This window comes from Lagopus leucura, unplaced genomic scaffold (genome assembly GCF_019238085.1).
Source record: "Lagopus leucura isolate 7727_CA_CO unplaced genomic scaffold, USGS_WTPT01 Super-Scaffold_797, whole genome shotgun sequence".
NCBI lineage: Eukaryota > Metazoa > Chordata > Aves > Galliformes > Phasianidae > Lagopus > Lagopus leucura.
The window spans coordinates 4,330,128-4,349,634 of NW_024962259.1; the positions used below are offsets into that span (position 1 = coordinate 4,330,128).

General features: G+C 54.2%; 1 protein-coding gene across 1 annotated transcript in view; it reads right to left on the bottom strand.

The window, feature by feature from the left end:
* The window catches only part of CACNA1G (calcium voltage-gated channel subunit alpha1 G), a 107,564-nt gene that overhangs the window by 59,345 nt on the left and 28,712 nt on the right, over positions 1 to 19,507 (bottom strand). Inside the window, exons 4-13 of the mRNA XM_042865132.1 lie at positions 19,301 to 19,398; positions 17,804 to 17,963; positions 16,268 to 16,559; positions 15,748 to 15,840; positions 13,523 to 14,324; positions 13,388 to 13,432; positions 12,166 to 12,527; positions 1,849 to 2,000; positions 1,207 to 1,392; positions 74 to 188 (exon numbers count right to left, since the gene is read on the bottom strand). Of these exons, the coding sequence (XP_042721066.1) occupies positions 74 to 188; positions 1,207 to 1,392; positions 1,849 to 2,000; positions 12,166 to 12,527; positions 13,388 to 13,432; positions 13,523 to 14,324; positions 15,748 to 15,840; positions 16,268 to 16,559; positions 17,804 to 17,963; positions 19,301 to 19,398 (2,305 nt within the window). The remainder of the gene's footprint in view (positions 1 to 73; positions 189 to 1,206; positions 1,393 to 1,848; positions 2,001 to 12,165; positions 12,528 to 13,387; positions 13,433 to 13,522; positions 14,325 to 15,747; positions 15,841 to 16,267; positions 16,560 to 17,803; positions 17,964 to 19,300; positions 19,399 to 19,507) is intronic.

The following is a 19,507-nucleotide window of genomic DNA, read 5'->3' on the forward strand; positions in this document are numbered from 1 at the left end:
CCCCCCCCCCCCCCCCCCCACACACACACACAGCCCCAGAGGGCAGCAGGTCGGGCTGCTTTCTGCTCAGTACCTGGAAAACGGTGACGATGGCCCAGAGCAAGGAGTCGAAGTTCTTCCTGTCGGGCAGAGTGTCGCCGTCCCGCTCGGAAGCGAACTTGCAGCCAAAGAGGTGCATCCCCAGAATGCTGCGAGGAGAGCGCAGTGCTGAGCCAGGGCTGCCCCGCAGTGCTGCCCCCAGCTCCAGCACAGCCCTGCATCCCATCTTTAAAAGATGAGTCACTCCTTCACTGAAAAGCACTCCTAGAGAACATGCAAACTGAGAGTGAATTTGGGTCAACCGTGTCGCACGGCTTCAGAAAGTGAGCCCTTCCTTTTCTTTTCCTTTGTGTTTTGTCAGCCACAACATTTTGTTTCAGCTCCTTCTAAACAAAATGTTTTGACTTTCCGCTTTGCGATGACACAATTTTCAGCAAAACATCTTAAACTGAGCGGGGAAGACAAAAAGGGTTCCTGCGAAAAGCCTGAACGGAGCGTATCAGGGGGCTCACCACATCTTTTCCAATTCTGACATGAAAACAGAATACCTTTCATTTCAGATTGATGCTAAAGGAATAATTTATCTTCCCCTGCTCTCGGCCAGTAACCTGCATAATCACATTATTCACAGCTCTGTTCAGCATCGTGGCAGCAAACAGCGCTTTGGAGCAAAATGCCTCACTGGGAAAAGGATCATTACTGCACAGAGCAGCTTTCATCAGCCTTCCAGCACTGGGACACTGGAGGACTGGATGTTACACGGCCTTGAGTTGAAACCCAAACCCAAACCTATTTCTAGCATTCCCACTGCAGAACTTGACTTCTCTGAGGAGGCCGTGCCAGAGCACGAGCACCACTTCTGCTCCTTTATTTTAGCAACATTGCCCTCTTCCTTAACAATATTCTGAGCACCAGGCTCGTCTGCGTGTAATGGGACAGATGTCTCAGGGTGGTGTCAAGGAATCATCCAGATGAAGGATTTTCCTTGCAAATCATCTCGCGAAGACAGATGTCTGATTTGGCCAGAATTAAACGAAGATTGTCATCGAACCTCTGCCAGTGCTGCGCTGGGACTCTGAGCTCAGAAATGCCCCAGCACGGTCCCCTCGCATCCCCATGAGATCCCACTGAACACCCCAGAACGCAGAGCTCTCACCAAGCACCCACCTAAATATGAAGATGAAGAGCATCAGCAGCATGCAGAAGGTGGCCACATTGTCCATGGTCTTCATGAGGACAACAAGCTGCCGCTGCAGGGCTGGCATGAAGCGCACCAGCTTCAGAACCCGCATGAGCCGGAAGGTCCGCAGCACTGAGAGCCCCCCGCCTTGCTGCCCCACGATCTCCCACACGCTGAGAGGAAAAGAATTCGTTGTGGGATGGGCAGAGAACACCTGGCACGAAGGCAGGGGGAGAAGAAGCAAAGGAGAGGGGGGAATTCGGAGGGAAGAGAGATGGGGAGCGGGAGACCCTCCATGGGCAGAGAGGAGCTCCCAGCGCCTCCTGGGGCTGAACCCAGGGTCAGCAGCCCTCAGCTTCAACCGCAGTTCTGTATGTGCCCAAAAGCAGTTATTTAACTGGGCACTCGTTGTGCCATTTGGGTCCCAGACTCTCCCAAGACACATAGCTTTCTGCATGGGCCTCTCTCTGAAACGACCAGAAAATAACCTCAAAACATCTATTAGCAACTGTGTCTGATTGTGTTAACTTACAGCAGAGAGAAGCGCCATAGGAAGGCAGTTATGCCCACTCACCATTAGGTTCCATTTTAATGGGCTAGCCAAATGAAGGGAAGCTCTAGGTTTGTACCTAATCACCACGATGATCCCATCAAAGATGTTGTATGGGTTCTTAATGTAGCCAAAGGGGCCGTAAACGAGGACTTTGAGCAGCATCTCCAGGGCAAAGAGGCTCGTGAAGACGATGTTGCTGATCTCCAAGGCGTTGGTGAGCTCCTCCGGCTGGAAAAGAAGGGGTGGAATGGTTCGTTGTCCATTTGGAAAATACACCTGGAAACACAGCCAGCCCAAATAGCACAGGTGTGGGAACGTGAGGCTGATGGCAGCGGGACAACGTGGTGATAGCTCACTTGAAGCCCAGGAGAGAGAAGGAAAACACCATTAGATATGTCATGCTTATACATCTGTTGGAAACTGAGGAGTGAATCCAGATGTGGACTTTGCATCATGGCAGCATTAGCAGTAGGTTTATGTCAAAGTGTCATGAACCAAACGATTTAAGCTAAACCTTTCTAGAGCAGAGGCTTTGGGTGCTAGAACTGAAATACCTCCCAAAAACTCACTATCAGGAGACCTGAACACCACTACTGCAGAAGGGCCCAATCCCAGAGTTTCAGCCAAGCAACCTAGAAGTAGAAAAAGAAAAAACCAGCAAACTGACTTCCAGCAATCTTGGACCCAAACGAATGCCTTTTGTGTTTTTCTGACACGCTTTGCAGGGGGTTCCCAACAATGCCTGCAGACACCAAGCGCTGCGCTTTCCGTGGCAGGTGGGCGGGCATAATTGGAAAACATATGGCAGAAGACAAAACCAGTGCTGCAGTCTGCTTGGGATCAGGCTTCACCACCAGCATCATCAGGAGGAGATCTCAACCCAAAGCCCTTCTCCCCATTTAACCCCAAGGCACAGCCACAAGCACAGCACAGCCACGGCACCACAGAAGCTTCAGGTCCCAGCCTCAGCAGGCAGCGTGGAGCCCAAAGGCTTGGTGCCTCCATCCTGCTCAGAGCATCATCAGCTCTGCTTCAGAGACAGGAGAAACCAAAGGTTTTATGGCTATATGCTGTCTATAAACAGTTAAATCCCCATGGGCTTCCAGCCCCTGCTGTTTCTGTGTGTTGAAGTCTCCAGCCACAGCTGGCCGAGTCTGTTTAGCTCGAGTTCCTCCACCCCAATGCGGTGGCAGCTGGGGACTCAAACTGCTCTGACGTTATCTCAGCAGTGCAGCAGTCCCAGAGGACCTGCGGAGGTCCTGGTGGGACTTTGTGATGACAAAGCAGCAGTCCCCAGGTGGCAGAGCAGGAAATGGCAGCAGCAACAGAGAAAAATAATTGAAAAGGAGAAAAGGGGGATTTGAATGCTTCCTGTGCCTCAGACATCCTGGTGGATGAGCATCCCCTTGGCTGGCATCTGCCAAGCACACACCTGACATGACCTGGAGTTCAAGTGCCAACACTCGGCTCCCAGTATGAAACACAGTGCTGGTTGAACATCCCATCCCTGTGGGAAGAACTCGGACACGAAGTAACAAACAGGCTGGGAACCCATACAGCAAGCTGCACCTCAGGACAATTTTAAACAGCTGAAAGCCTACATTCCCAAATGTCAGCAAAAATGCCAGCTCAGGTAGAAGTGCCCCCGTGCCGCAGCAGCAGAGCTCTCACCACTGCAGCAGCAGTGCTGTAGGGAGCAGCGTGCTCCAGGCACAGTGGGGAGCCCTGCACTGCCTGCCATGTGCCCACCAGCCCCTCCTCCCTACTGGGTTGTACCCAAAAAGCCTCCTGCCCTCTGCTGCTGCTCCATGTGATCTTTCCTATTTCCTTCGCAGGAAAATGATCCAAACAACTGAGATGCTGAGCGCACATTGTGAAAGCGGAGCGGGATCTCCTGAAACTCAATGGAGAATTAATAATAAAAACCTGAGATATTAATGGTCCAAACAGACTGAAGCAGGCAGGGAAGCCTCCTCTCTCCAGGCAGAAGATGTGCATCCCCAGCACAGCCCAGAACTGTCGCAGGAAAGGAGCATCCCGAAGAATTATTCTGCACTGGGAAACAGCAGGTCCCAAGGCAGCAGATGGGTGCTGTGAGTTACACAGAGGGTTTCCTTGGGGTGCTCCCATGTGGGCAATTCCCATGGCGCAGCTCATGGGGCTCCACATCCCTTCCAAAGGACGCATCACCGCTGTGCCATGAGCAGTGCCTTCACACACCTGGGAATTATCTGTGGGGATGGAGCTGGGCTGCGCTGTGTGCCCGCCCGAGGGGATGCTCACCCTGCAGGGACTCAGAGCCTGGGGGCAACGCCAAACCCCAGCTATGGGATTCCCAAGGAGCCACGTGCACAGATAATGAGGCTGCTCAGAAGGTGCTGCTGCCTTCGGGAAATCACAGGCGTGTCTGAAGCATCCTCCCTTTGGCAGCACTGAAATCCTGCAGGGAAGTGGCATTTCCATCCAGTGGGAATTAAAACTGTCATCTCAAAGTAGATGGAAGAGTTTCAGATGTGGCCAACTCCAATGTTCTGAAAGCCCTGCTCTTCATGCCAGCCCCTACTCCCTCATCCATTTGCTCTGTACCCCATATTGGAATAGGAAAATATAAATAAGTCAGCCTGAAGAACACGGAAACGTTTGTTCACAAAATGTTCAAACAGATGCTTCAAATATCTCAGATAATGTTTATATATATATATATATATCTAAAGTGAAGTCTGCTAATCTCCTCATCAGTAGCAGCAGTGACTAATTACAATGAAAACATCCTATGATTAAATGAGCAGCATCCAGAAGCAGAGAGATGCAGGCATCAGCTCATCCTGCATAAATCCAGGATTGTGTCTCCAGGACACTCTCCCCACCGGACACACAGACGTGGTGCCCTGGATACATCACCCCCTGTTAGCTCTGTGTTGGCACAGTGTCAGTGTGTTGCTGTACAGCACAGCACGTTGATGAAAGCTGGCAGCACATAAAGCAGGAGAAGCAGCAAACAAACACCGTGCTGCAAAACAACACGGCGGGGAGCGGGGGGGCGAGCGGGGCTGGGGGCACGGGCACACAGAACACCCCGAATTCGGCCTCAGAAGAAAGAAAACATCCATCCCATTCACCTCCCTTCCCCCACGCATGCTGGGGGAGCACCCCAAGCCCAGCCCAGTGCTCACGTGGGCTGTGCTCCCCCACTCCCCACAGTAGGGTGATGGGATGCTACCAAACACCCTGGCACGCCTTGCAGAGAGCTCACCATGCTTTCATTCCTGCATTCCTTCCAGCCCTGACAGCACAGTGACCGTGCCACAACCCAGGAGTTGGAATCGATCCTTAATGGGTCTCTTCTAACTTGGGTGCTGTGTGCCATAGAACCACAGAATGGGCCATCAGCACCGGACCTACAAACACAGGGGTCGTGTGGGCACACCTGGAGTGGTTGTGCCCTGCCAAGGGGGGTCTGCATCCTGCCCAGAAGCACCTGAGTGGCTTTCCCCTCTATCTCCCTAACAACAAAACAGAACACCAAAACCTTCCATTCCCCAGTGCCAAGGGGTGCCTGGGGGGCAGGGAGGGCCCCACGGAGCCCAGCAAAGAGCATCCAGGACGGCTCACAAACTCTCGAGCCTTTCCCCAACTGCGGAACAGAGCCCTCCTGAAAGCATTTCCATGGCAACTGGAGAAAAATACCACAGAAAGAAAATAACGACCTCAGCTATTTCCCAGGAAACACCAACATTTTACTGAGTCATCACCTGCAGATTTTATATACATATATTTATATTTTTATATATTTACATAAGAAAAATCAAACAGGTCACATAAACAGGTGAATCTGCTCTGCCCTCAGCCTGACACCCTCCCTCCAAAGGCTCCCTGCACTCCCTGCGGGTGCAGATGGATGCACTGCGTCCTCCTCGAGGCCCGAGCAAGACGGGGGCAAATGTAAGGAATTCGGATGAAGGGAAGCAGCCATCAATCAGCAAAATGCCCTGTCCCACACTGACTGCCCATCATTCAGAGCTGGCAGCTGGCTCCAGAAAGAAGCAGATGGACAGGGATTTACCCATTGCCCAGGTCCAAGCTGTGCTGTGAGGCTTTCCCTACAGATCCTTTGCCAAAATGGCTAAAAAGAAGAATTTCCCTCTTGGAAGAGGGCTTGGGAAGCAGCAGGATGGAGGGCTCACACTCGGCTCCTCCACCCACCGCACCCCAACATGCATTTCCCCACAGCTGTGCCCCTGCACCCAGCCCACAACTGCACCACGGTCTGCTATCCTGCCCCATCGCCCTGCAGCCCTACACCCGATCCTCGCAGCCACAGCAGCTGCCTGAGCTCCTCATCTCCCCCAGCCTGAGATTTCAGGATGAATATTATCCCAGAAAATGCAAGAGAAACACGGAGCAGCTCATCCCTGCACCCGGGTTTCGGAGGAGCTTAAGCTGAACAAAAGCTGCATTTCCACTTGGTCACACCTTGTAAGCACTTGAGATTTAAAGCCCTCTATTTCTAGTTAAGCTCCACCAAGTTTCCAACTTATCTCCCCATTAGTACTTGAGAAGTACCGAGGGGAGGGAGGGCAAAAAGAAGCAGGGAAGGAGAAGGCTGAGCGGCACCTGCACGGATCTGCTGAGACCGCCTTCCGGCGCCCGAACGCCAGCTCTGTTGCTGACAGCGGCCGCGGGGGAACGCTGGTGGTTTCCTTCCTTCAGCAAATGCACGTTCATAACACAGAGCTGAAAACTGGGGCTGAGGAGGGACGCGAACCGACCTCCGTCGGGGAACCGGGGAAGGCGAGAGGTGACGGCTGGGAGGGCGCAGAGGAAGCCGCAATCAGGGCGTTCGCGGGAAGCTGGGGATCTCCCGAGCTGCGCTGTGTGCGGGCTCCCAGCCGGGGGTCGCAACCGCAGCCATCAAAGCCGAGCGGAGAGGAACGGCCGGATATCTGCCGAGCAGGGACGTGCCGTCCTCGTGGGGAAGGAGCCACCTCCAGAAATGCATCTCGTGCCGTTTGGCCGAGCAGAGGCTGTTGTGGGCGCCGGCAGAGCAGCGATAGCGCGGGGCGCTGATGGCAGCTGAAACAACAGCCGTGTGGGGGGAGACCGGGCAGCACGAGGAGCTCCAACCCCGAGCCAAAAGCACCGGGCAGGATTGGTGCTCACAGCTCCCATCCGCAGAGCTGAAGGAGACTTCAGGGGATGTTGCAAACCCGCGTCAGTTCATCCATAACGCATGCAGAGAACTGAATTGTCTGATAAGAGCTCAAACGTTTTCCCACTGCGTGAAATCTCTTTTAATTCACAAAAGATTCCATCTCCAAAACTGGGATTAAGCCTGCTGTACAGGCAGGGCGCTGCTGTGAGCGTACCTGAGGGCTCAGCTCTGCAGGAGATTGGGAGCAAGTCCATTAACAGACAAGGGTTCCTAGGAGACCTCGTAAACCCCTCATGTTGCTGAGGATTGGGAGAACCCCTGAGGTCCAGAGAAGGAATTACCCCCAGTGACAGTCAGCCAGCTGGTTCTGAAGGCAGCCATCCCAGTGATTAACAGCTCCAATGCCTTCCATTAGCATCGATTTGACTCCCCTGGTCTCCAACAACAAACCGTTAATAAGAGTAATTTCTGCTGAAGCAAGAGCTAATTGAATGCAACACGTGCAAATCTATAGGGCACCTTGTTTTCCTGCAGGCTGAGTGCCCCGCGCAGCTGCAGTGCTGGGAAATCGGGATGTCGCCTGCTTCGAGCCAGCAGCTTCTGAGGGAGGGGAAGCCGCAGCCGCTGCCAGAGCTTGGAGCTTGGCTGGGATGAGCTGGCACGGGGCTGGGAGATGTGTCACGGAGTTAAATAGAGACATGGGACATGCACCAAAGTGGAAGCAGAGCTGTCTCTAGGAAGCAAAGACATGCATGAATGCGGGACTTCACGGGCTCCTGGGAAGAGCATGCAGTGTCCAGAGAAGGGAATCTCCCTGGTACAGAGGGACACACGCCCATGCATAAGTGTCTTCCTGGATCAAAACCTAACAAATCAGATTTAATTCAGGGGGAATCATCAAACTGCAAGCTTCATAGTGAAAAGGTCAGGATAGGCTGCTGACACAGGGTTAAGGGAGCCCAGAACTGCCTGGCACTGATGTGGTGCAGAGCTGGCACTGCCCACCAGGATGGATGCTGCCTGGGGACAGGACTGGTCTCTGAATCCCTGCACCAATGGGACACAACCCAAGTGCCACCTCACCTCCAGTCCAGGGTGACCCGAGCAGTGGGAACCCCACAGGCTGCAGCTCATGTGATCCTCCACCACCTCTTCTGCAAGCAGAGGAGCACTTGGAAAGACCCCATTTTGGCACACAGGGATGGCCAAGTAGCAGCTCCACATAGAATCATAGAATCTTAAAGGTTGGAAAAGGCCATTAAGATCATCCGGTCCAGCCATCAGCCCATCACCACCGTACCACTGAGCCACATCTCTCAGTGAGATATCTACTGTTTTGAAACACCTCCAGGGATGCTGACGCCACCACCTCCCTGACCAACAACCCAGCAGCTGCCCTCCTGGGATCAAAGTGCTTCTGAACCCCAACCCAGGTGGGAACGGTACCACTCACAAGACTGCATTGGCTGCACCATCACACACCCGGCACCTGCAGCAGGACACAGCAGGGCTTCAGCTTTAGATGCTGCTCTGAGCTCAAAGCCTCAGCAGGGCCCCTTCCTCCTCCCTCTGAGAACGGCGTCCCGCTGCCACGAGCTGCTCTCCCTGGATGCTGTCCCAAAAAGCCATTCCCCCTCGTCACCCCTCCAATTTGCTTTCAAACATTGGAGGAAAAAAAAAAAGTGTCTGCAGAGGTCTGAATGATTTCCTCTTCCTTCCCACAGCCCACAGGTTTGGTTCTGCCGAGATCCAAACCCCCACGCTGTGGCCTCTGCGGCTTTGGAGCGGCCGGCAAGGACCCTCGGGGTGGCACCACGGCTCCTTCTCATTACAATGGTGAAACGCCGCAGAGACAGCGGCTGAAATTCAAGTGCTATTCAAACAAACGGAGATGTGGGGAATAGTTCATACCGAGCGAGTTCAGACAAGGAAAATCGGAACAGCCAGGCAGCTCAATGCAAACCAGATTTTAAAAACAAAAACAAAACCCCGAGCCCTTCCTTCAGGAAGCTCTCACCGAATTCTTTCCCCTGCTGAGAAGTTCAGCATCACGCCTCGCGCTAAGCCTCTGCATTTCACTCCAAGGAAGGGCTTGAAAGAAAGGAAAGCAGCGCATTGTGGAGTGCAGCCTGGCTCGCCGCCAGGGCCAAGAGCAGTGCAGCCCAGGAGCCCTCTGGTTGAGCAGCACATTTTGCTCCCGCGCAATGGCAGAACAAGCTTTTGCAAAGCCCCGGCATCGCTGCGGAGACTCGGCTTCCCTAAGGCGAATCAGTCGATTGGTTCAGCAGCGTACTTAAAATCCCCCAGAGCCTACCCTGAAATCACCTTTCTACTTCCCTACCCAAAGCTAACAGTTTCTACCTGCATTTCGCTTCAGCTCCGTAGAAAAACAAGCTCTTTAGCAGTCACATCAATAATCCGCAGCGATCTGCTTGTCGTTTCCCTGATGGAAAATTTCACACCGCTGCCCAGCAGCAGCGACGCGCTGAGCGCTGCCTCTGCTCGGACCTCTGCCTTCCTCCCATGGCAGAGGCACAGCCGGCGGCACGGGGGGCTGCACAGCCTGCCCACAGCACATGGCTGCGCCCTGCCAGCTGCACCCCGTGCTCACACGCACACCAGAGCCACGTGGAAGCGGCCCCATGCCGGGTGATGCAGTCAGCCAGGGTGCTGCCCAGCGGTGCCTGAAGGAGCTTGGAGGAAACCCAGCCCCTGGGGAAATGGCCGCTGCAATGATGTTATTGTAGGTGGTGATCTGTAGAGGCGAGGTTTGGGATCGGAGGTTCTGAGGAGGGGGGGGGTGAAGCCCTGGGATGAGGACCAGGGTGCTCATCTTGGCCCGGATGACTGATGGAAGAACACGAGCAAACAGCAGGAGCAGGTGGAAGCAGTGTTCTCAGCACCCCCTGGTTCCTATCAATTTCAGTATGCTTTCAGGCTGCCGCCGTTTTCCTAAATATCCCAGCTGACTGTCTTTGGGTGGTGTCAGCTACACAAGTGGCTGCGAGGGCTGTCCCAGCCTTCCAGGGCCCTTCTGGATGTGAAGGCGGGATGCAAAGCCTCCAGAGGAGCTCACTTCTCCCCCTGGCTGTGGTGGGGACCTCAGCCGACCAGCACCAGGATGCTCTGCCAGTCCCAGAACTGCTGGATCCTACCCAACACTGCTGGGATCCCACAGAACCAGTCTGTCCCAGCCCATCCCACCCCTCCCGCAGCACACAGCTGCTGGAGTATCCTCTCTCCTCCAAGCACTGTGCTGGTGAGAAATGTCCTGAAAGAATTTATCCTGATATAGCTTGGTGTGCCCAGGGCTGCCTTGCGTAGAAAACAAACAAAACAAAACAGAAAAGGTAAATATTCATTAAATAAGCAGAGAGATTAATATAGAAATTCATGGAGTCAAGTAGCCTTTGAGCTCCATCACCTCTCTGCAAACGATCACCCAATGAAGATAAATTTGGTGAGGCTGATACCTGCACGTTTAGGAAGGTCTCTTATAAAAGAAAAATCTCATGTTTCAGTGTTTATCATCCCTGCAGAAAGGCCTGGCCCAGCATTTCTCCACTCCAATTCCTGCTCTCATAACTGTCAGATTATGAAACTGCAGACTATAAGCTTCTCAAGTTAACAGAAAAACACCTCTCTGTTCTCTGCCGCCACTCTAAGCAGATGAACTAATAAAAACAGGCTCAGCTATGCACTCTGAGTGCCTGGGAGAAAGGAATCTGGAACAGTAGTAGCTTCAAAATACTGTCAGAGAAAGCAACCGCCCACAGGATCTGGTGTCCCCCACGCACATCCGCTTCCTTCACCTTGTTACCAGAGAACCACCACAAAAATCTGCTTTTTGCCATCTACCTGCCTGCCAGGGCACACTGCTGGTGGGACAAAGGCCAGGATTTTCTCCAAGACAAAGAATTAAGGACATGCATTGTTGCCCTTGAGGCAACAAGCCAGGAGCCTAACCACTCCATCCATCCATCCCTCCAAGCACTCATCCATCCACCTATCTACCTACCCACCCATCCATCCCATCCAACCATCCATCCATCCCAGCAGGACGGTTCCCATGAGCACAGCAGTAGCCTGCAGCAGCACCTCCTGAAATGCTGAATGGGTGACCAGCCTTGGCCTCCCACCGCTGGACAATCCCAGTACAGCAGACCTGCTGTCACTTTCCATGCACTCAGAGGAGAAATACAAACTGCTATCAGTTTCTGTACGCTGTCTCCCTGCAGGTTCCCAGGAGATGAGCTTCATTACTAAACAAACATGGACTCATGGAAGGTTCCCCTGCAGCTCTGTGAGCATCCCTGTGATGAGTGGCTCCCTACCTGTGGGACTACAGGAGCACAGCTGCTAATGCATGCTGAAAACAAAGGTTAGCCAGCCAGACTGCATTAGGACGTCACGGGGAAGGCGCTGGTTTGAAGGGACACATTTAGCACATCCGAGTCTCCCTGGTGTTCAGGCACTGAGGCATTAATGCCATAGGAGGACACAGGATTTGGAGCCACTCTGCAGCCACCACCGCCAGCACTGTGGGCAGGGAGGGGACGTCTCCACATGCAGCAAGTGCAGAATGTGCCAGAAGGGGGAATAAACAACGGTGACTCGAGACGCAGGGGGTTCCCAGAAGGGGCTGGCATGGAACAGGGATGGCTGTGGCAGGGACAGCCCCAGCACTCCAAGCAGCTGCTGGGGCCGAGCACCAGCATGTGTGCAGCAGGGCTGTGCAGCATCACAGCACCCAGGGTCGTGGCTTCCCCAGCACAAAGCACACACCTGCAGGAACCAGCCCAGCCCATGCAGCGTCCGTGGGGCTCAGGGTAGGGGAGCAAAGCATCCATGCATGCAGCCACAAAAGGGACCAGATGGCGCCTTCTGGGAGCAGAGCTTGTCATCCCTATGGAGACACTCCAGAGTGGCAACCTCTTTCCTTAATGACAACATACAGGGAAAAGCTCGGCAGAAGCGCAGCCGCCTCTTGCCTGCAAGGACTGCGCTAATAGAGTGGAGGAACAGCCTGCGATGAGTCTATTTTGGATTCATCACACTGCTGCTGGAGCGCTCACCAGGGAGCTGAAGGCATTTGTCACTTCCTCCCCCAGGATTCAATAGACCTTCTGTCCACGGCTGCACTGACCCCAGCTGCTGCGTGGCTGCGGTGCCAGCACGGAGCCAAGCATCCCTGGGACGTGGGATGAAGGATGCAGGATGGGGAGAGGGCAGCCAGCTCACCTGCTCGTGGTACTCGATGCCCATGCTGAGCGTGTTGATGAGGATGGCCACCATGATTCCACGGCCGAAATATTTGCTGTCCACGATTTTCCGGAAGGTCTCGCACACCACACGCCAGAAGGCCAGCACCCGGCTGCTGCTCCTGGCCCAGGCTCGGCCGCGCTGTGGGTCCCGCTGGTCGCTGTAGTGGGCATCCTGTGTGAACTCGTACACACCCTCGCTGTCCGAGTCTGTCTCGTTGTCTGTCTGCTCGGCCTCGTTGGCCAATGCCTTCAGGCAGTAGGGGCAGCTCTCGGGGCTGCGGGAGCTGCCGTCCAGCTTGGTGCAGGGGCTGGCAATCTTGCAGGAGCTTGGGCAGGGACCTGCAATGCCAACGTTTAGGAGAGGGCAGCCCATTAGCCAGGACAGGAGCAATTCCCTATGCACAGTGACAGCAAAATGTTGTGCTCAATACAACGGGCCATGAGAGGCTGCAGAAAGCAATCATCTCCCACAGCCCTGGCACCCGGTGCTACAATTAGCAGGAGCTTCGCCACCAGCAGAACTCCCTTCCTGCTCCCACTGGTTGCAGATGCTCCAAAATTCCCAGCTTCCCCCCGCTCCCAGCTGCCAGGTGGCTCCTGGGATGACGGCAGCAGTGGGATTTTCTCCCCAGCACCAGCTGCAGAAATCCATGCAGCAGCACCAACGCAAACACAGAGCTGTAGCAGCTCAGAGCCCAGATCTGAGGATGGGCTCTGGGATGATGAGATGTGGCTTTCCCTGTACACATCCTGCCTGGAAAGGCCAAATCCTGCAGTGCTCAAGGTCACAGCGGTGGCTGGGGATGGCATTGGCTGCCTGAGAAAGCCTGGCCTGGAAACACTTCTTGGAGGCTAAATGCATTTGAGCTCATTTGGCTCATGCTCAGAAAGCTCAAGATGTGGAAGGGGAATGAGCACCTTGCAGGAAAGGTGTCAAACCCCGGCTTTGGGAAAGCTGCACTTCGTTCCTGATGCCACTTCAGTCTTTCTGAGCTGGGGAGTGAAAGGATGTGGGGAACACAGGGATGTGGGGAGCAGACCCCTCTGATCACAGGAAAAACAGCATACTGGGAGGAGATTGGGAAGAGAAAGAGAATGGGTTCATTACAAACAATCATTTCCCTTGGATTGGTTGAAACCTCCCTCCTGGTTTGGGCTGAGATGCATTGGGTTGGTTGGAAGATTCCCATTGGCCTCACCTCGAAATCCATCCCCTTTATCTGTAACGTGGACTGAAAGGAACCCTGGAAAGGTATAATGGAAAGAGAAAAGAATGAGGAGGGAGCTCCCATTTCTGCTCCACGGCCCCGTGCTGACCCCAGCCCCGCACTCACCCGTGCTCTGCGTCTCCAGCAGCTTGTGCATGGTGCTGTAGGGCCCAGGCGGGATGTTCAGCCCACTCAGCGTGCTGCTGCCAGCCCCCGCTGCCGCCTCCCCCAGGCTCTTCTCCTTCCGCACCTCATGGGAGGTGCTGGGGTGCACCGTGGGGTACACCTTGCTGCCCATCACCGCGCTCCTGGGGACGTCCTCTGGGCTCGGCTGTGGGAGGGCTGCCCGGCAGCGCACCGGCTCCACGTGGCAGTCGGCGTGGTAGATGCTATGGACGGATTCAGTGCCGCTGGCCGTGGCGGTGGGAGCCACGTGGGGGTTTGGGGCCGATGGGGGAAGCATCAGCCGGTTGGTCCCGTTGTGGAGAGAGCCGGTGTCCACGTCGCTGATCTCCGGGCTGGCGTGGGGCGCCCGCAGGTTGCCATTGCCCAGGTGGTAGTGGTGGTGGTGGTGGTGGTGGTGGTGGATGAGGTGGTGCACCGAGGACCTCCTCCTCCTGGAGCGACGCTTGCCAGCGTGCCGCTCAGCCCCCGTTTTGCTGGCAGGGCTGGCCAGGAAGCCCATCCTCACACCCGCCACCCGGTAGAGCTCCACCAGCTGCTTGCTGCCCTTCCGGGCGATGTACACCAGGTACTTGAGGAGCTCGTCGTAGCAGCTGCCCGGCTCCGAGAAGCTGGCCAGTGTGCTGGCGTTGGACAGGTAGCGCACCCGCTGCTCCTTCATCAGCTGGCTCTCGCGCTGCTTCGTCTCGGAGAACTGTGTGGCTATCACCACCAGGCAGAGGTTGATCATGAAGAAGGAGCCCACCTACGGGGATGGGAGCCATCAGCCCCGGCCATTCCCACCCCGCAGCCCTGCCTGGTCCCACGTCACCAGGAACACGGACCCCAGTAAGGGCCCCGACCCCCAGGACTCTCACGCCAGGACTCCGTGGAAGACGTCAGAGATCAAAGGCAGGAGGAGATTATTTTGACAAAAAGCTTTTGCTCTTTTAAGAGGGTGTTTTTCTCTCTCCGCAGACGGCAGTTGTAATTATTGCAATTAGTGGCATTACGATGAATGTGCTGAGCCTTCCTGATAGGAGCGTTTTTTCTGGCAGCGTGTGGGTAGCTTGTGAGCAGATCCCTTTCCCCTGCTAACGGGATTTGCAGGTTACTGTTATGCAAGGGGCTTCAGCAGGCTGCATCCACAGCTCGGAGATCCCAGTTCCAGGCTGGCTCCCACCAGGTCCTGCTTTCTGCAGATGCCAGCCTGGACCGCAAAGCATTTCTGATGTACTAATGGGCTCTCACACACCACCACCATTACTGCTCAGCACCCAGGAAAGCAATGCTTCCCTTCCTCTCCGTCCTTATGGGAATGCAGAGAGTGAGGGACTCCTTCATTTTGGGGTGAAGCTAACAGATGAACCACAAAAAGCGCTGTAGACAAAACAGCCTTCTCATCAGGGTCTGATGAGGATCAGAAACCCCTCCAATGGCTCAGTGGAGGTTCAGCTATTTTGCTGGATTTGGGCCAATTAGACAGGAAGGGAGGGACTCATCTCACTTATCTCAGCTTCACTCAACACATCTGAGTGAGGCACCTAATGATCCTTTAGAGTTGGGAGAGAAATAGGCGCATCAAGTCTGCAATGCATCTAATTTATTTTGAATGTCTACCTTAGGAGCAGATGAATCACCTCCTAAAGCACCTATTTTTCTCTCCTGATGCTGAAGGGAGTCTAGACAACGAGCTCCCCATCACAGCAGACATTGCTGTTCGCAGCCCATCACAGAGCCCACCCCTCAGAGCTCTTTGCAGGCTCTGCTGTGAATGGGTGCAGTGACACTGTGCTGTGGGTGCACTGTGGGCAGAATCCTTTCCTCCTTTCTCAGCCTGTGCTCTGATGTTTGGGGCTGCCTCTCCTAAATGTCCCTTCTGCGCCTGTTGGGCTTCTTGGATATGGGGGAGCTCCTGACCAACCTCCCCCCTTCCAGATCTGAAAACAGGATGGGGGGAATTTGCCTATTTTAAACTTAAATTCAAGGAGGCAACTATGGGGTTGGGAGCGTGGAGGACAAAGAGAGAGGTGTTAGAAGCAACAGCAAGTGTATCTACCACAGTTTAAGACCATCTTTCCTTCATGTTTTCTACCTCTCCCACGTGAGAGCAGCCTTTACATTCACTGTGCTCTCTGCCTGCCCCTCTGGGCCACTCCACAACTGCACGTCCCCACGAGGCCACTCACGATGATCAGCAGGATGAAGTAGATGAAGTTGTAGAAGGAGTGTGCATCCATGACGAAGTACATGATGTCCACCCAGCCCTCCAGTGTGATGACCTGGTGAGGCAGAGGGGGAAGACAAACCCATCACAGCTGATCACAACCCCAAGGGAGCAGGCAATGGCACTGCTGGACCCATAGCTGGTCCCAGAGCAGTGCCAGACACCAAGGAACCAAAAACATCTCCCATTCAGACCAATCCCGTGTTGCAAGGGCTGCGTTCAGCCCTTCTTTTCCAGATGGACTTAAAGACAACTACAGCACAGTGCAGAAAGAAGAGCACAGTCCTCCTGCACCCACAGCTCTAGGACCAAGCTTTTATCCACGGAGGCATCTGAGCAAGCACCACGCCGTCTCCCTGCCATTTCCAGCACATTTACACTACTACTTTACATGTACAGCCTCAGCAGTGTGGTCACACAGCCCCATAACACGTGGGGAGGAACAACCCCTGCCCCACAGGACGGTTTCCATGCCAGCTCACCTGAAATATTGCAATCCAGGCATAGCCGATGTTATCAAAGTTGATAGCGCCCTTGAAGGGGTTGTGCTCCCCGGCAGAGCAGTTGGTGTAATACTGGTTCCAGTTGACACAGGACGTGTTGGTGGTGTCGTTGTAGGCGTAGTAATCCAGGGTGCACTCCAGGCCCTCCTCCCTGCGCGTCGGGATGCTCCGGCAGTAGCGCATCCCATTCTCGCGGGGTTGGGAGCAGATGAAGGGGTTCTCATCCTCATTCTCGGTCTGGTAGTACCGCTCCAGATCCACTGTGTAGGGGCTGCAAGTGGACAGAAGGGCTGAGGTGTGTACAGCGGGTGCAGGCAGCCTGGCATGGTGACAGCGGTAGCAGCTGTACATTCCAACGTCTTTTATTCTGCATTTTGAAGGGCTGGTGTTGTGGAGATTCCTTACATCTGGAAGTGCTATGCTGTGACTGGGGGCACTGAGAGCAGGGCTTAGCCCGGCAGGGCTGCTCTGAAACATCCCTGCTGCATTAACATGGGAATCAGTCACCGTAAGCTCCTGTATCTCCCATCCTCCTGGAGATGCTGAGCACAGCGTGAGGACATCCACATGCAAGGACCTCCCAGGTTCCTAAAGCAGTGCCTTCCCAGTGCCTGTTCAGCCATAGGTAAGCTGTAAATTCCCTCCAAGGGTGGCCTCACCATAGCAAGCATGGCAAAAACCCTTTAGGGATATAGAATAACCCACAGCTGGCCCAAAGCTCGCTGCCTGCCGAGCAAGGATCCATCTCCTTAATGCCACCAGGACTCCCACTAAAGCTTGCAAAGACACTTTGAAGCCTGGTTCAGCCCCGTTAATTCCTGCAGAATTGCCTTTAATGCTGTTCAAAGCTCATCTAAACCCCTGGAATTCTGGCTCAATTAACCAGCACCCAAACCCATCACTTAGTTGTAGTTATTCAAAGAGCAGAGCCACTCAGATTTGCTGCTGTTTGCTTTGCAGGACATGACTCTCTTGGCTGTCCTGATAGGGCACAGCCTGCAAGAGGGCTGCTGCTCATTTTGGGGATGCACAGAGAGGATAAGAGGTGCCCCATGCCAGCTTCAAGCCCCGCTGTGTGCAAGGCAGAGATTTGGGGTTTATAGGGTCAGCTCTGAGGAGCATGTTTGGAGCAATGCACTCACACTGAGCAGCTTTGCTAAATGTATGACCAGCTCCATCAGCCTCCCCGAGGGTGTCGGTGAGACAGCAAATGCCACACCAACAAACACCACCAGCTGCTGAGCAGGGTTCAGATCTCAGCGCCTTGACAAATGCAGAAAAGGTCACAGTTAATGATATGCTGCATTTACAAAGCCTGAGCTCTTTGTCCTGGCGGTCCTTCGGAGGCTCTTATCAATCACACAGCTTCCCCAGCACCAGCCAAGGGCTAAGGGCAGCTCGGCAGGACACAAATGGCAAATTGTCACAGCAAGCTGTGCTGGCGACGTGGTGGCATTTGGGAGCGGGGATCACGCAGAGGGATGGGCTTATCGATGGACGATGCCACGGACTCACATGCTGAAGTTCTCAGGGAGGAAGCAGCGATTCCTGAGCAATCCTGCCCACAGCTGGACCCCCACGATGCCGAAGATGAAGAAGACGAAGAAGCAGAGCAGGAGGACGTTCCCCAGCATGGGCAGCGTGTCCAGCAGCAGCGTCACCAGGATGCGCATACCTGTGGCGAAGGGAGCGGTCATCCAAGAGGGACATCCCCCCCCTGTTCCACCCATGGCCCCCGCTCTCCTCGCCCTCTCCACCGCAGTCCCTGCGGTCCCAAACCCCACCGAAGCCCCCACCCCTCCCAGCCCCACTCCTGGGCATCCAACCTACCTCCCCCTCTCTCTGCTACCCTTCATCTCCCGCCCCAGGTTCTCTGGAAGTTTCCACCAATTGCCAATTTCCCCAGATCCCATTCTGACATGCCCTTGCTCGTCTGTATTTCTTTCCACATTTGGGATATATTAAAATTCCCTTCCTAATTCCCCTCATCCACGCTAAATCCTCTCTCTTCCTCAAAACACGAGCAGTTTATTCTCACAAGTTCAGGAACAGCCAGTTCTGTAGCAAAGACAAATTGATGGTGACTCCGACTTGACATTTACACACAAAAAAATTGATTTCATCTGACATCTCTGTAATATTCAGCTCATCTCTCTCCTTCTTTCCCATCTTCTGCATTCTCTCACTCACTAATATTGATTCTCATTTAAGGAAAGTCTCACTGTTGCACCCTTTGCTTTGATACTTCAGACTTTTTCCTCGCTTCCTGCTGCTGTCATCTCCTCTATCACGTTTCCCTTCTCCTTCTCTACTGGGGAGCAACCACCACACGCAGCTCCTAATTAACTGAAACGACTTTCTGTGGTTACTGCATTTATCATCATATAAGACTCTCTTCCCCCTGCTCCCACCTTATACTTCCATCCCTTCGCAGCAGCACAGAAGCCAAGACAGACTGCCTGGGATGTGAAAATGCATTAAGTGCATTACATCCCCAGTTAGACAGTGGCAGATGATTCAGCCATCCATCAGCGCAGCAGCTGGGAGAAAACATTGCTATCAGGAGTCTGGAGGTGCTGCACTGATTGAAAGAGCAGCAGAATCTGGGTTAAGCAACGAGTTAGGGCCAGAGAAAGAAATGGAGTGCTGGCACCTCCAGTATGGAGGGACAGAAGTGACACCAATCTGCTCTCATCTATGCACGGGGTGAGTTCAGGGAACCTCAGTTCATAGAGTCATAGGATGGTCTGAATTGGGAGGACCTCTAAAGCCACCTGGTTCCACTCCCTGCAATGAACAGGGACACCCCCAGCTCCAGCAGCCCCGTTCTTAGGACAGAAAAGAGACCATTTCTAGAGGGCAAGCATTTAGAATCACAGACCATCCCCAGTTGGAGGGACAGGGAGCTGATACAGCTACAACAGAAGGTTGGAAGCATCCGTGTCTGTTCTTCCACCCGCAGGGTGTACATACAAAGAGTTTGCATCCCCGGAGGAGCAAAGCCCAACTTACTGGGGACTCTGTTAATGGCCCGGAGCGGCCGCAGGACGCGGACAGTGCGCACCGCTGAGAAGCTGACGTTCTGCAGGTCCAGCGAGTACTCCAACATCCTGCAAAGCACAGCGGGGTGGTCAGAGGGAGCAGCACAAACATCATCACCCCAGCACCGTGTGCCTGCTCCTCACTGAGGGCTTTGCTCCCATCGGGAAAGTGTGCCAG